We start from the raw sequence: 15322 nt of genomic DNA on the forward strand, positions 1-15322 counted from the left end.
TCAGGGCAAGGCGCCTCCTGCTTTGATTTCGACCGCCGGGCATTCAGCGAACGGTATTGCAATGGGCTTGGCAAGACTGATCTTGACTTGCCAGCCTCGCTCGCGGGCCGTCTTGGGCTCGTCGGCAATCTTGAACTCGTCGAGTATCTTGTTGGCCAATAGCGACCCTAGCGCCTCAAGCGTCTCAAAGGAAGAACCCTCCATGGTCTAGATATTTCGGTAGGGATCAGTTAGTTACATCCTTTCTCCTATCTTCTCCAAGACGAGCCAGATGAAAGAGAAAAGAAAACTTACCTCGAAAACCAACTTCTCCACCTCGGGGGGGATATCGCGCGTCGTGTCAAGCCGGTCAATCTCGACGTCGGCCACGACCATCTGCTTGGCCTGGCGCTCGTTGGCGTTGACGCCAATCAGCGTGGGGATGTGCAGGCCGTGGATGCGGAGGGAGCGGGCGTACGACTGCAACGGGTTGGTCTTCTCCTCGCTGAGACCCGTCTTGAAGCAGGCCGTGACGGTGAGCGCGACGCCCGCGCCCAGCAGCGACGCCTTGGGCAGCTCCACCGTCAGCGTCAGCGACCGCAGCTTGCCGGCGTCGAGAAAGGGAACCTGGTCCAGCGGCAGGGCCCGCCGGCTGCCGTCGACGACGCGGCCCGTCAGCCCGACCCAGAGCATCTCGAAGGCGTCGGCGGCGCTGGGGCCCTCGCCAGCGTCCGCCTTGCGCGCGACGTCGGGGTCGGTGGGCGGCTGCGCCCGCGCCGAGAGCTGGTCCAGGCCCTCGCGCAGCCGCTTGCTCAGGTTGCCGTAGTGGGCCGTGTCGCCCGACGAGACGTTGTCGCCGGCGGCGGCGGCGCGGAACGGCTGCTGGAAGGAGACCTCGGTCGACAGCAGCGCCGGCTGCGCCTTGTTGGCCCGGCCCCAGGCGTCGCGGCCCACGGGCAGCGTCCCCTGCAGGTTATGCACTCGGACCACGGCGAGGGGCTCCCCCGCGCCGGCGGCGACTTGCCAGTTGGTCAGCAGCGGCGCCGGAGGATCGGCACTTTGCTGTTGGAATTGAGCTGGCTCCATGGTGATCCAATTCTTGAGCGATGATAGCATTTGCGGAGTACTAGGTTCGAACGGCCTTATCGAGGGTCTCAGGCGTCGTCAGGCGGATGACGTCAGTTGATTCGGAAAGACGAGATGAGAGCGCCGGCTAAGGAACCCGCGCCAAACAAGCAGATAGATACCTTAAGTACTTAAAATATCCAGGTATTGGTGTCGAGAATTGATAAACGGAATTCACATGCAAGGAAGTGGATGCTGAAATATATAAGGCCCAAGTAGGTTTGATGTTTGTATCGATCGGACCGCTACCGCCTCAGCCCCACCAAGTCCCAGGCAAGGTTACAGCTACATATGTACAGCTCACACTCCAGTCGATATGAACGGAATACAGCATTCGGTCGTGCCACTATTTGTCACTTGCCTTCCAGTGATTCCAGTGACGCGTCGCCAGCCGAATAATCAGACCTATCGGGGATGCCACATCATGTTCCAGATCTTGTGCATGTCCTTTGCGCCCCATTGGCTGAGATCGGTTTCCAGCAACTCGATGTCTTCGAATCCGTTCTTCAGATACAAACTGTGGCCGTCCACAGAGGCCTCTAGGTATGCAGGTAAGCTCAGCTCTTGGGCCTGCTCCAGGGCCCATTGGATTAGCATGGTTCCTGCTCCCCGGCCTTGCTGCGTCGGATGCGTCTGCAGCATATGCAAGTCTTTTTGATGTCAGCATATATTCTATAGGTAACTACTGTCACTCTGTAAGAAATCTTGAGTGACCGCTTACACACATGGGGCTTATCACCCACGACTCGAGCTCTTTGGGCCATCATGCCTCCCCACAGCTTCTCGCAGGCCTCGATGTTGCTACCGGCACCGAACACCCGGGGGGCCAGCTCCGGCGGCTCCATGTGGACGTGCACCTTGGCCCAGGCGATCATCTGCTCATGCTCGTCGCCCTCGATCTCCGTATCGATGACCTTGACGTGTCGCGCCGTCTTGTCTTCCTCCAAGGTCTTGATGAAATACTCGGACCGCATCTGCTTGGCTTCCTCGGGGAACGGGCCGGGAAAGAGGAAGGGCGTGAAGGGATTAGGGGCGTATGCAAGCTTCTCAATCTCCAGCCCACGAGGGAGATCCGCCATTGTAAACTCTCGAAGTTCAAGCGGCATCTTGATGTCGTTGTCTTTTGATTGTGTGTCTCGGCCGAGATGTAAAGACTAACTAGCCAATGTACACTCCCACCCGCACAAGCTGTTCATGCCGTCTGGTATATTTATACATTGATATATTTATTTCCTCTGCTTTGGTCTCAAGTGACACAAGCTTGGCGAGCGCTAGCTCTTCTGTCAGAAATTGGTGCCAGGCTGGATGAGTCACCCCGATCATCATGCAATCCTGCCGTGTTGGGGTAGTTGGGTTTCTACATGTACTTATACTGAAGTATACGAAGCTAGCCAGCGGTGTTGTGACAATGAAGACGAGCATTCACTTCATTGGAACTTTTCGAAAGAAAAAGAGACCTGCATCCCAGAATGAAGCAAGGCAGAAATTTGCCTCCCCATGCTGATGTTGATCAATGTCGTAGCAAAATCCGATGCATCTATCCGGTCGTTCGGTTTGTGGTTCTCCCCGAAAACAGGCGGGGCATAAAATTGCACCTACCCATCAACTCATGGGCTTCGGCGTTAGGTTCATGATAGATGCAACTTTCATCTAATGGCGTCGAAAGGTAGGATTAATGGAAATCGAGCCAACTGACAGCCGCACGCCATTATTTGAGAGACAAGATCAGCACCGAGGCGTAGCCAAAGGGTTCCGGATTCTGCACATCCAACCACTGCCACCCCACTTCATATCCCTCCACCATCTCCGGGCAACATGCCCACCATCCCGTCCACCCTAGCCCTTCACGGCACGCCGTCCTCCCCCGGCGGCCGTCACCTCCGCGCCGGCCAGTCCTTCAAGCCGGGTGACGCGATCGCCTACTTCACAGAGCCCTGCATCGCCATCCCCGACGCGCCCACCCAGGCCGAGGTATGCAACTCCTGCCTTCTCCCGTCCTCCAGCGCGCCCCGGCTCTGCACCGGCTGCAAGACCATCGCCTACTGCAGCATCCCCTGCCAGAAGGCCGACTGGGCCCGCGTGCACAAGGAGGAATGCAAAGTGTTCCGGCGCGTCCAGGCCGCGGCCCAGGGCCAGCCGCTGCCCACGCCCGTGCGTGCGCTGGTGCAGATGCTGCTCCTGGCCGACAAGATGGAGTCTTCGACGGGGCTGAGGCTGGAGAGCCACGTCGAGGATTTCCGCCAGCATGCTGCTGGGGGCCCAGTGCCCGAGGAGCGGCTGGAGGGACCGTCGTGGCGGGATCTGGAGCTGCAGGCCATGGGTGCTGTGCATTATCTTGGCCGCGAGGCCAGCCTTCACAATATAGCGAACGCCCTAGAAGCGGCGTGTAAGGTATGTACATGCGTTGTGATCACTGGGCTTCCGGGATAGGAAGACAGAGGGAAGCTGTGGAGTTTCTTTGGCTAAGCGAGCCTCGCCCTTCAGCTACAAGTCAACTCGTTCAGCCGTCTCGATCCTGATGCTGGACAGACTGGCTTGTATATGCACCCGGGCCTGGCCATGGTGAACCACTCATGCACACCAAGCGCATTTGTGCAGTTTATCGGACGCAAGGCTGTGCTCCGAGCGTATCGATCCATGCAGGAAGACGAGGAAGTCACAATTTCCTATATTGGTAAGTCGCTCGGAGTCATACACCCACGTTGCTTATTTATGTTGATATGCGTACCACAGCCTGCGAATCTCACCGAAGCCACCGACAAAAGACCTTGAAAGAGCGATACCACTTTCAGTGCAATTGTCCTCGGTGCAAGGACGATCTAGACGTATACGAGGTCGGCCAAGCCTATCCTCACCTGGACCTCAACCGCCTCACTCTGACACCTGACCCGAATCTATACCGCAACCCTTCGACAAGCGGATCTCTTAGGTCCGACGTAGCGCTGCAGCGCGTGGTTGACGAAACCTTCTTGGAATGTTCCCAACCCCTGACGGGTATGGACTTTGCCGAGCGTGCGAAGCTCCTGGGACACCGGTGGGAGAAGTGTGCGCCGCTCCGCAAAGCCAAGCTCTACGCCATCGAGCCGCTGCCCCGAACGCTGTCCGAGGCTAGTATATACTTCACGGAGCTCGGGAGGTTCTCGCACTCCCTGGCCATCTCCTGCTTCCTGGCCCTCAACTGCGACCCCTTCCAGTATCCCGTGCCTTTTCACCCCTTCAGGGTGAAAGGGATGATGGCCGTAGGGAGACTCATCAGTAATACGGGGCAAGGCTACGCTACGGGCACCGCCAGCCAGGGCAGCACAGCCGGGCAAACCCTGGAGGCCAGACTCAAGCAGGTATTCGAAGCCACCGACTCGATTACCGTGGCGCAGGCAGCCCTGATGATGGGTGTCTGGTGGGGACCGAAGGCGCACTCGGAGGAATGGCAGCCCTACCAGGAAGCCATCGAGGTGCTGAAGGACGTGGAGACGCTCCCTGGCCGTGCCGACGAGAAGAAGATGTTGAGTCTCTGGTCGAAGGGTGGACAGGATCTCGAGGCCCAGTTGTTCTTCGAGCATGCTATCCTGAAGCCAGTTCAAGAGCTTGCCAGTCTTGCTTTGGACATCATGGACACAGAGTTTGGTGGCCAGCAGTCTCTTGTGAGGAGAAGCTAGCCTAGTTTTCTGGGACTTTGAACAAAATCATTCACGACCCCAAACGTGAAGGAAAACTACATAAATCAGTCTCACCGTCGCCTTGGTAGTATTTACAATGTTCACAGCCCAAGGCAGATTAAAGATATTTCGCTGTTTGATTTGAGCTAACAGATATTCTATCAACACCTGTGCCCATCACCTCCTTCCATTACTCTATAGTGTTCGGCAAAATCTAATATCCGACTCCATAATGAATGTCGGGGAAGTCTGCTGATGTTAACTTCTTAGTAGGCTCTCCTGATGTACTAGTATTAGGCCATACTGTTCTCACCAATTTGCCAGGTGGCTGGATTCCTTTTACAGGCTCGTAATCCTATGCCTACCATATTACCTGCTTTATACTCACAGGCCAGCTCCCTCTGTAGGACCCGAATTTGCATCCAAGCGCTGAACTCTGCTCTTCAGCAGCTTTGATTCCATCTTTAATGTCTCGACTTGGCTAATCCGGTTGCCAAATTTTGCAACACTATCGATGAGGATGTCCAGCTCTTCACGATATGATATATTGTTGTGCGACGTTTGGCTTGTTGCATAGTCCCGGGCGGCTGTGACATTCCGCAACTGTGTGACCTCCATCCGTAACAGGTTGACTTCTCTGGCGTAGCTGTCTTCCGAAAGGGCATTTTCCCGCGGCGGGCGTTCGTGGTCTCCAAGCTGACTTCTGAGGGCTTGGAGCCCCCCTGGGCTCTGGTCAGTTCGTCCCTGACACTGTCCATCTCCTGGGATAAAAGTTCACTGGCGGAACTCAAGCGGTTATCGAGATCCTGCTGTACTGCCGATATTGCACTCATCGAAGACGCCAGGTGTTCCCTCAGCGCTGCGATATCTGATATGCTGCCGGCGGATTGCTGGTTCTCTTTGACTGTATCTCTAAGTGAAGAGACTTCGGCCGTTAGGTCGGATAGGTCATCACCATGGTTGTCTTGTCTTTCTCGTAGACTACCGAGGCCAGCCTTCAGAGTCGCAATGTCACTACCAATGCGCACCACGGCTTTGTTGAGGTATGACTCAAGTTGGCGCCCGGCGATGCCGAGCATTTGGATCTCTCTCCCCCGGGCATCCACATCGTTGCGTAGGGCACTCCAGCTTCCCTGACCGGCCGCCGTGCCATCATCACCAGGGGAGTTTCCCTGATACGATCCTCTGGAACCCCGTGGGCTATCATTGGGTACATTGCAGTTGCTCCTTCGAGTAGTTGTCTTCAGTCTTAATGTCCTTTGGATATGGAGTCTCACCTGGCTGCCTGTATCTGCAGCGCAGGTGCTGATGGATGTGAGATGCAACATCAACTGATCCCTATTGATTGTTAGACGATGAGCGGAGAGAAGCAAACCGGTCCAACCTGAATTGAGAAATAAAGGGGTCTTAAAGGCCACACAAGCCCTTACATTTGGAGGATATGGTCTAAAGGAGTTCCCAGGCACCTGAGGCCAACAACCGCATTGCAACGACGGCAGGCGACGTCCTGAAGATTACTAGATCCGTTAGGTGAGCTTGAAAGGCATTTGCTTTCGGGTCAGCACTCATACCAGTCATCCACCAGCGTTGCTGGTTCGCCGTTCCGAATAGCACTAACACCGACAACGTCCAAATCTCGGTTTGTGTCTGGGAAAACAACAGGGCTGATATGGTTTTTGCCAATCTGCACCCATGCGTTCACAGCTTTCCCCAAAGCTGCTTCGCATCTCTTACAGGTCAGAGTGACAAGATCCATGATATGGGCTTCTGAAGGATGATAATTATTGCCCTTCGTGAGCAACGTGGGTTGCAGAATGGAATACGGGCAAAGATATATCTACCGGAGCGTGAGGGAGATGCAACTGGAGTGATGTTTGGGCTTAGGTTGCCTCGCTAGGATGCCTCACAATTATCTCAAGGTAGGCTTACTGCACGTGGGAGTCTCTGCTGGAAGCAACGTCTCAATCAAGGGAAGCGGTTTCCATCCATGATCCTGAAAGCCAGGCAGTCGTCCATGGATTGACTAAATACCAGACGCATTTTCCGGACGAGTGACTTGGATTGTTCTATTTCCCCCTTTCCTTTTCAAATATCCTGGCTGAACCATCAGTGAAATTTCCTAGCAATCACTGCGAATGACAGCTTATGTGATCCGTGGGTGCATAGAACTTTTGCACCTGATTCATTTATTGATTGAAGAGAATTATCAATCATAGGTACATGTAGGATAGGAACCTTCAATCGGAGTTCTACCAGAAGCAAGATGTACGTAGACCCAGTACGATAAGCAACGAGCCGCTGTAAGTTAGCGCGATACAGCTGTTCTAGCGCTCTCCCCGCTGCCCACTCCTCGAGAGATACGCAGTTGTCGCTGGCTACGCTTGGCCTAGGCAGGTAGCTAGTCCCTAGAGGTAATCCCTGTTCTGGGATCCGGTCCAATATAATTCTTTGCCCGGACCGCAAAACTCCATCATCTTTTTTTGTATGCTCTGAAAGCCAATTCCGAGCATCGCAATCATTGTCGCGCGCCCCTTGCCGCCGACTTCCTTGCGGCATACGGTCACTGCCCATCATGGACGCTACCACTGCCGCTGAGGATATCGCGAATGCCCTTGCGATCGTGCAGGAGGCTGTCGCGAACAACCCCGATGCTGCTGTCGTCAACGGCAGTGTCGCACGTGCCGGCGACGCTTCGTCCGCCACCTTGTCCGGAACCATCGAGGCCGACCTGAAGCCCCAGACTGCCGTGGCTGCCACGGTCCCCGAACCCAACGGTCTCAAACGTGCCAAGCCCCACGACGAAAGCGTCGACGGCGACGACGAAGGCTGGCAGCTGGTGCAGAAGAAGACCCGGCCTTCCAAGAAACCAAAGAAGATTCCGAGATCCGACTCCTCCAACTACCCATCCATCAAGTTCAACTACAATGCCAAGCTGCAAGCCAAAGTCTCCCTCGAGCAGCTGCGCAATTTGATTCTTTACATTTTCGCCGACGGCGTGGCACCCCAATGGGTATCCGTCTCCCAGAGACCCCAGTTTCGCAAAATCGTCACCCTCATGGTGCCCGGTCTGGAAGAGGCCATGTTCAGACGGAATGTGGACTTTGCTACGTACAACGACAAGGACGCGGACGGTTCCGATGACAGGCCTCGTGCCATCACCTCCCCGGACGACTACTACCCCCGCTTGCTAAAGAAGGACGAGCTGCCGGAGATACTGCAGCCCTTTGCCGACATGTTTGAACACCTGTGGCCTTTGAAGACTCCCGGGAACGAGAAGTACGGCAACCTGCGCTCCCCGCTGGGCACCATGCTCACTGCGCCCATGGAGAAATCGCCCGAGGAGAAGGCGAAGAAAGGTGTGCAACCGGCCAAGGAACCGAGCAATTGGAAAGACGACAGGACCAGAATCACCGAGTTCCTGGCCATGCCCGAGGACTTTGTACCTAACGGCTACACCCTGCACCCGGCTCTTATCAATGACGAGGAGCGCCGGAAAGAGTACCAGGACCAGCCGGGCTGGGTCCATACCCGAGTGCAGGATCTGTCCGAAGGCGACGTTCCGGAGTCGGAGATTGAGCAAGGGTCTATCACTGCTGGTCGCGAGGTGATTGCTCTAGACTGCGAGATGTGTATGACTGGGGAGCACGAGTTCTCGCTGACCAGGATAAGTCTTGTGGATTGGAGCGGAAACGTCGTTTTGGACGAGCTGGTCAAGCCGGCCAAGCCTATCGTCGACTACGTCACGAGATTCTCGGGTATCACCAAAGAGATGATTGATCCCGTCACCACAACTCTGCAAGACATACAAAATAAGCTACTGGATATCTTGCACCCCCGGACGATCCTCGTGGGCCACTCCCTCGAGTCCGATCTCAAGGCCTTGCAAATCACCCACCCCTTCATCGTGGACACCTCCCTCCTTTACCCCCACAACCGAGGCCCCCCGTTGAAGAACAGCCTCAAGTTCCTCTGCCAGCGTTTCCTTAAGCGGGAGATTCAAAAAGGTGGCGCCGCGGGCCACGACTCGATCGAGGACGCCAAGGCCTGCCTCGACCTGGTGAAGCAGAAGTGCGAGAAGGGCAAGTCTTGGGGCAACCACGATCACCAGGGCGAAAACCTCTTCCGCCGCCTCAACCGATCCGGCACTAACTACAAAGCCAACGGCGGCGCCAATGCTACGGGCGGCGTGAAAACGGGCAAGTCATCGACCATGATCGACTGGGGTGACCCGATGAAGGGCGCGGGAGCCGCCGCCACATATCGCATTGGGTGCAAATCGGACGAAGAGGTCGTGGCCGGCGTCCTCCGCGCCGTGCAGGGCGACCCGGTGGCGGAAGAAATTCCCTTTGGCGGCACCGACTTTGTTTTTGCGCGCTTCCGCGAGTTGGAAGCCATGCAAGGCTGGTGGAATACCAACAGAACAGCCGGCGCCGATGGCGTCGCTCCTCCCAGCAACTTCCTCGCGCCTCCGTTAGATGACGAAGCATCGTCCCTGGCCAATGCCCTGCAGGGCCTCACTACACGAATCAAGCAGGTCTACGACAGCTTACCACCCTGTACCGCCTTCTTTGTTTTCAGCGGCAGCGGCGACCCCCGCGAGATGAGCCGGCTGCAGACGATGCACAGCCAGTTCAAGCGGGAATACAACACTCCCGGCAGCAAGTGGGACGAGCTGAGTGTCAAGTGGACCGATGTCGAGGATCAGGCCCTCAAGAAAGCCGTAGGTAACGCACGGAATGGAATCGGCTTTATCGGTGTCAAATGAGGGAGGACTACATTACCACTATACTACTACTGCTACACCCACGTATATCTCAGATATATGACTCCCCCATCACCTACCTCCTTTACATGGCGCCAACCCGAGACACTGTTCTCTTTGCCAGAAAAGGCCACAAGTGCTACTCCCGGGGGGGAAGCCAGGAGGTTCATACTCCAAAGCATTGATGGTTTTTGCTCTCCACGGAATATACGGTGGATTTTTGTGCACAAACAAACAAGTACAACTGAAATGCGAATGGATGGCCTCGGCTGATGGCATCTTCGGGGTGCGTGCATACCTAATATATACCACGTTCTCGTTTGCATGTGGTGCAGAGAGGTGGGAAAAGCAAACCAATAAGGGATTTTTGATGATACCCCGTGTGTTTATAATACTGCTGTTGTCCTGGATGACGGACAAAGTGGAAAGAGGGAAGATAGCTCCAGTGCCTGATTAACTGTGAAATCGATCAAGCAAGCAATCCAAACAAGACTCGCATGAATCATGCCTGCTGTGTGTACTGCTCAAGTCTATAACCCGTTTGAAAGTATTGGTATCTAGTTGTACCCCCCCCCCCCAATTGTGTGAATACCTCGTTGTTATTATAGGGTCCTCGTCACCGTGCTCGCAAATATACTGGTCCATTTTCGTCTCCTATTCAGGGCATCTCTGTCACTTGGGGTCGCATGTCGGCCAACTCCATGAGCAGCATCACATTGGTAGTGGTAATGCGATGTCCCAGAGATGAAAAAGTGATATACTACAATGAGTGAACGCCTGTTAATGCTGGATTTTGCTTCGGGTTACCTTTCCGTGAGGCCTTTCTCCCCCCAAGCCCCCCGCCCCCATCCTCAAACCGAACTGGACCAATCTGATTTCAAAACACGCTCCTATAGACCATCAATCATGTAACCTCGTCAACTCTCAGCAGAACTTTCCCCCCTTCGATGCACTGTATCAAATTGTTCTGCCACGAACCGGGCGATTCCCAGACTGGTCCTACTAGAAGTCGATATCCCCGCGGAAAACTGACGGGTCCATACCGGCCACGACCTTTTCAGCCAGGTCGCGGCGGTTCATTTGAGTAAAGACGCGGCGCAGGGTATCGTAGAGGTTGGTGGATCGGTTCTGGGTCGTCATGGCATCGAGCTGCGAGTCCGAGACTCCGCCTCCCAAAATCTCGCGGGCCTTCTCACGACCTTCCTTCTCGACGCTCTTGTGCATCTCGAGGGCAGACAGAAGATGACCGGCGGCCTCTTCATGGCAGCCCATGTTGATGCAGCTGACTCCCAGGTTGTAGCGGGCGCGCACAAAGTTGGGCCGCAATGTGAGCGCCTTCTCGTACGCTGCAATGGCGTCCTCGCTCTTGCCCGAGTTTGCTAGTGTGGCGCCCAGTCGGTTCCAGAGCAGGTGCACCTGCGAGCGCTGGTTCGAAGCTCCTTGCTCGGCCGACGCGAGGGCGGCGCTGAAGCAGTCGACGGCTTTGGTGTACTCCTCGGCCCCGTAAAAGAGGACGCCCAGCCCGACCTGAACATCCGGGTCCATACGCTCGCCGCCCGGACTGAGATTAGCTGCTCTGATGAACAGTTTGGTGATCTTGTCGTGTAGGATTTGGCGATCGGTAAAGCCGAGGTCCGTTGCCTGCGACAGGTCGGCTGGGGAGATGATGGAAGGGTACTTGACCGAGAGCCAACGCTCGAGGGTTCGATAAGCCGTACTGTCGAACCCCTCGTTGGTGTACGAAACGGCCAAGGTCATGAGAGCCGCCAGGTTGCTCGGGTCGATCCTCTTGGCCTGCTCGAGAGCACGGATAGCTGCGGTTTCCTTCTCGTTCTGCGCCTGTGCAGTGCCCAGCTGTACCCAGGCTTCCACATGGGACGGGTCTTTCTGGGCGGCGGCCTCGAACGCCAAAGCAGCCAAGGACAGATTGCCACCCTCGTCTATTATGCGCATACCCTCGTCGAAGGGGTTCGACATGTCTTTGAAGAGGTTGTCCTCCTCGAAAAGATAGCTCTCAATCTGTGGGTCACCCACGAGCCGGCTGCTGTCGCCCCAACCATTGGCGAAGTTTCGTTGCCAGTCCTCTTCGTTGAATTTGCTGACCCACTCGTCTTCATCGAGGTCCTCCTTGGCCTGGGCCTTCTCGGCCTGGATGCCCTTCCAAATGGACTCGAAGTCCCCAAACTCGTTGGTCTCCGACTCCAATATCCGTTCGTCCATCTGGTTAAGTTCGGCCTCGATGCCCTTGTTCTGTTCCTCTTCCTCCCTCACCCTCTGATCCTCGAGGGCGATTTGCGCAAACTGTTCCTCCCACTGGTTGTCGTCGAGCTCAACAAGCTTCCCCTTTCCCTTTGCGTCTTGCATGGCGTGCTGGGGTTGGGGCTGTTGGAACTGTGGACCGTATGCGCCCTGCATGCCGTATGCCGAGCTCATGCCGCCCATCATGCCCATGCCGCCCATGCCCATGCCCATGGGCCGCTGGTAGCCCCCCATAGACTGCTGCGGCATGGGGCTCGATCTCGACGAGTTGGCCTGTTGCATCATGTGTTGAAACTTGGTGTAATCTTCGGGGCCGAAGTGGGTGCCCTGCGGCACCTTAAAGGCCGACTCCATGGCGGCTTGGGGATTCTGCTGGAACTCGTTGGCCCACGCCGGCGACGTCGAGTTGGCTCTCAGGTGGACGCCCTGTGCCGGATGGCTAGGCGGATCTGGTTCATGCCCTCGAGGGGCATGTCGGGCAGTCGGCCATTCTGCTGCAGGAAGCCGTTCATCATCTAGCCATTTGTCAGCACACGGTGATGGCCACGGTCATGTTATGGTACGGGCCAAAGCCCGCGGAATCGCCCCTACCTCGTCCTGGGGCGCATGGTTGGGAGCGCTCCGAAAGCCGCCCATGCTCCCCTGAGGCCCGCCATTGACGAGCCTGTCGCGCTGCAAGCTCTTGTCGTCCTGGGTATGTTTCGCGAACTGGCTGAGCGGGTTGCCGGCCGTCGAGCATTCGGCTCCGCCACCGAGGAAAGACATGGTGGAATTGCGGCTGGGCGTGGCAGCGCGCTGTGGGAAGATGGAATTCGAGAGATGGCGTAATATGCGGGGAAATAAGACCTAGGTGGAGGATGAAGACGTCGGCGGTGGTGTTGGGGGAGGGGAAGAGAGAAGAATCCTAGGACAAAGAACACCAACGGCCGAGCTGAGTAAATGGAGAATCAGATGTTTGGTTTGAGCAGTCTGTCGCCCGCACTTAATGTTTGATTTGCCGATGCGATGCGATGGCAAGTACGTAAACCATTGTACTTTTAGGTGGGGTTTTGGGGGGGTCCCTGCCGAGGGACGACGGACGTGTCGGCTACTGACTTGTTCATTGTTAGCCGCCTAGGTTGCCTTTGGCACGCTTTCGTCTTCCCCAGGGTCCCTGCCAAGACCATCAACGGAATATAGACGTGTTTACCTCCTGGGAGCCTACGAGGTGGGTACATCCATACGGTGAGTAGGAGATCATCCATGCCGGGCAACCAAGCATTTATTGCATAGGTAGTAGAGGGAGGACGTGATACATTTCATTCGTGGAGCACCTTTACCGGCGCTCCCTGATTACCATCTATCGTATTTTACACACTGGCTATTGTTATTACATGTACAGGTTATGCATAACCCCAAGAGGGTTCGAGTCGTGACCCGGTCCATTTTCCGGGACCATTCATGACTGCCCCTATGCAGAACCAAAAGTGGCACTGCACCGGTATCTATCTTCTTGTAGCCTCTATACAAGGAGGCCCAGGCTCTAAGAGCCAAGTGTCATGTGCAGTCGTAGTTTGTTCCCGAGGCTATCCTCCTCCTCCAACCTGTCGCGTCAACATCGCTTCCGTTACGCCCCAAATCTAATCCCGCCTGGTGCGGCCCTGGTTCTCGCGGATTTCGGAGAAGTCGACACGCAGGGTGCGGCCACCCAGCTGCATCTGAGAGATCTTCTCGTGGGCCTTGGTGGCGCTCTCGACATCAGCAAAGTCGGCATGGGCGAAACCACGCGGCCAGCCAGTGTTACGGTCGACGGCAACGCGGACATCGACGACGTTGTCGAGATCCCGGAACAGTTTGTTCAGGTCAGCATCCGAAGTCTCGTAGGGGATGTTGCCAATGTACAGCGCCCGGGTAGGGTCCGTCTTGCGGATGGGCCTGGAAGGGCCTCTGGAAGAGCTGGAGCCACCCTCGGTGCTGGATCTCCGAATCTCGACTCGGATGCGGCGGCCGTGCCAGAAGGACTGGTTGCACTCCTCAACGGCGTTCTGGGCAGCCTCGTCCCCGGCGAAAGTAACGAAGCCAAAGCTGACGAGGGAAGTGGTAGTTAGCATCACAGCTCTACACGGGGCATGTACGTGGTGGGTGTGTGGCATACCCTCTGCTCCTGCCGGTCTGATCGCGGCTGATCATGATGTCCTGGATTTCGCCGAACTTGCTGAAAGCTTCGCGCAGGTGGTTCTCGCCAGCGTCCCACGTCATGTTGCTGATATAGATGGCGTTCTGCTTGGGGGCGGGGCTGTTCTGCTCCTCGCTTGCCTGAGCAAGCTTGGTGGCCTCGTCGACGATGACTTGCTCGTCATCGGCCCGGCGCATAGATTGCGAGAAGTAACGGGTCATGGGCGCAATGGCAGGTCGGACCGAGGCTCTGCTGGCCTGCATGGCCAGAGAGCTGAGCTGCAGTCTCGAGGTGTTGGCGGCAGCCAGCGAGGTAGAGCTGGCGGCCCTGAAGGCTGCGCGACGAACAGCATGCCTGCCAAAATGGGTGGATGGTTAGCATGGAAGCGCATTTACGTAGCAAGGGGGGCGGGGGCAACTTACATCTTGAGAAACTGGTAGAGACGAATTGGGAACAAATCTGGTTGATAGTGGCAGATGCAGATACCGACAGATACAGGCAAAAAGTTTGATGATGAGAATAGAGAGTAAGTACCTAGCGTGCTGGTTGGAAAAAAAATTTAGCTGACAAGCAATTGGCCGCAATCAAGACCGGAATGAGATCTCTGATTGGCTTGAGTGCATAAGTCAGGTGTATTAAGTATGGCCGTACCTACATACCTACATGGTCAATGGTCGCACTTTTCCCACGGCAGCAGGCCAGCGTCCCATAAAAAAGGCCTCTCGTCCAGTTAGAGCCCGCCTCTGCCGCATGGAAGCTCTCAACGTCCATGGTGACACAAACAAAAGGTTAGTAGGGATGGACATGCATCGTATCATATGCGTTTCTCTTGAAGGCTTTCTTGTTCTGTCTTTTGCTAGAAGGCAAAGCCTAAGTAAACAGCTTCTCACAATAAGCGTTGCTGTCATTACGCCCACTAAGTAAGACCACCATCTTCCGAGTAAGTCGGTTAGCATCCATCACATACCTACTTTAGAGCCAAAGAACCAGCATCCTATCTTGTAGAGCGCAGCCGCGTCACGTTCAGACGACTAGGCACAAGAGGGAGAGGAAGAGACATACGAGTCTTGCCTGTATAGTGGCGCATACTGTAGACAATGCGGCTTCTCATATATGCCCAGCACGATCTTACCCCGACCACCTTCCTCGCAGGCGTCAGTCAGCACCAATCCCGCCATGTGGGTAGGTATTCCCATGGCAATGACCGCAATTATATACACGCCCTCAGCTGGATTCCCTCTGCTCTCATCCCGCCAAAAACAACAAGGGCTTGGAGAAGCCCCATTGGGTTTTCGAACGATCTCGGCCCAAGCATAGTGGGTATATACACATAGATACATACACGCAGATACACACACTGCCCGAAACGGGGACTCTTCATCGAGT

The 15322-nt window shown here is 55.7% G+C and overlaps 7 protein-coding genes across 7 annotated transcripts; 2 read left to right on the plus strand and 5 right to left on the minus strand.

Annotated features, from left to right (window-relative positions):
* Positions 1–1065, minus strand: PG985_006015 (uncharacterized protein; the record flags this gene model as incomplete). Its single annotated transcript, XM_066825784.1, has 2 exons — positions 1–207; positions 295–1065. The coding sequence occupies 2 exons, from the start codon at positions 1063–1065 to the stop codon at positions 1–3; spliced, it is 978 nt and encodes a 325-aa protein (XP_066685391.1).
* A 444-nt stretch (positions 1066–1509) lies between these two features.
* Positions 1510–2210, minus strand: PG985_006016 (acyl-CoA N-acyltransferase; the record flags this gene model as incomplete). Its single annotated transcript, XM_066825785.1, has 2 exons — positions 1510–1754; positions 1826–2210. 2 exons carry the CDS (start codon positions 2208–2210, stop codon positions 1510–1512), a joined length of 630 nt encoding a protein of 209 aa, XP_066685392.1.
* A 709-nt stretch (positions 2211–2919) lies between these two features.
* Positions 2920–4760, plus strand: PG985_006017 (uncharacterized protein; the record flags this gene model as incomplete). The annotated part of the gene is made up of 3 exons (XM_066825786.1): positions 2920–3495; positions 3589–3778; positions 3838–4760. The coding sequence occupies 3 exons, from the start codon at positions 2920–2922 to the stop codon at positions 4758–4760; spliced, it is 1689 nt and encodes a 562-aa protein (XP_066685393.1).
* Positions 4761–5053: 293 nt separating this feature from the next.
* Positions 5054–6516, minus strand: PG985_006018 (uncharacterized protein; the record flags this gene model as incomplete). The annotated part of the gene is made up of 4 exons (XM_066825787.1): positions 5054–5096; positions 5149–5482; positions 5539–5960; positions 6332–6516. The coding sequence occupies 4 exons, from the start codon at positions 6514–6516 to the stop codon at positions 5054–5056; spliced, it is 984 nt and encodes a 327-aa protein (XP_066685394.1).
* Positions 6517–7332: 816 nt separating this feature from the next.
* On the plus strand, positions 7333–9525 carry PG985_006019 (RNA exonuclease; the record flags this gene model as incomplete). Its single annotated transcript, XM_066825788.1, has 1 exon — positions 7333–9525. One exon carries the CDS (start codon positions 7333–7335, stop codon positions 9523–9525), a length of 2193 nt encoding a protein of 730 aa, XP_066685395.1.
* Positions 9526–10524: 999 nt separating this feature from the next.
* Positions 10525–12546, minus strand: PG985_006020 (Peroxisomal targeting signal receptor; the record flags this gene model as incomplete). The annotated part of the gene is made up of 2 exons (XM_066825789.1): positions 10525–12296; positions 12345–12546. 2 exons carry the CDS (start codon positions 12544–12546, stop codon positions 10525–10527), a joined length of 1974 nt encoding a protein of 657 aa, XP_066685396.1.
* Positions 12547–13400: 854 nt separating this feature from the next.
* Positions 13401–14707, minus strand: PG985_006021 (RNA recognition motif containing protein; the record flags this gene model as incomplete). The annotated part of the gene is made up of 3 exons (XM_066825790.1): positions 13401–13845; positions 13916–14270; positions 14596–14707. The coding sequence occupies 3 exons, from the start codon at positions 14705–14707 to the stop codon at positions 13401–13403; spliced, it is 912 nt and encodes a 303-aa protein (XP_066685397.1).
* Positions 14708–15322: the final 615 nt, after the last annotated feature.

The sequence above is a fragment of the Apiospora marii genome (assembly GCF_038362585.1).
Source record: "Apiospora marii strain CBS 49790 chromosome Unknown utg000004l_segment0_segment0, whole genome shotgun sequence".
NCBI lineage: Eukaryota > Fungi > Ascomycota > Sordariomycetes > Amphisphaeriales > Apiosporaceae > Apiospora > Apiospora marii.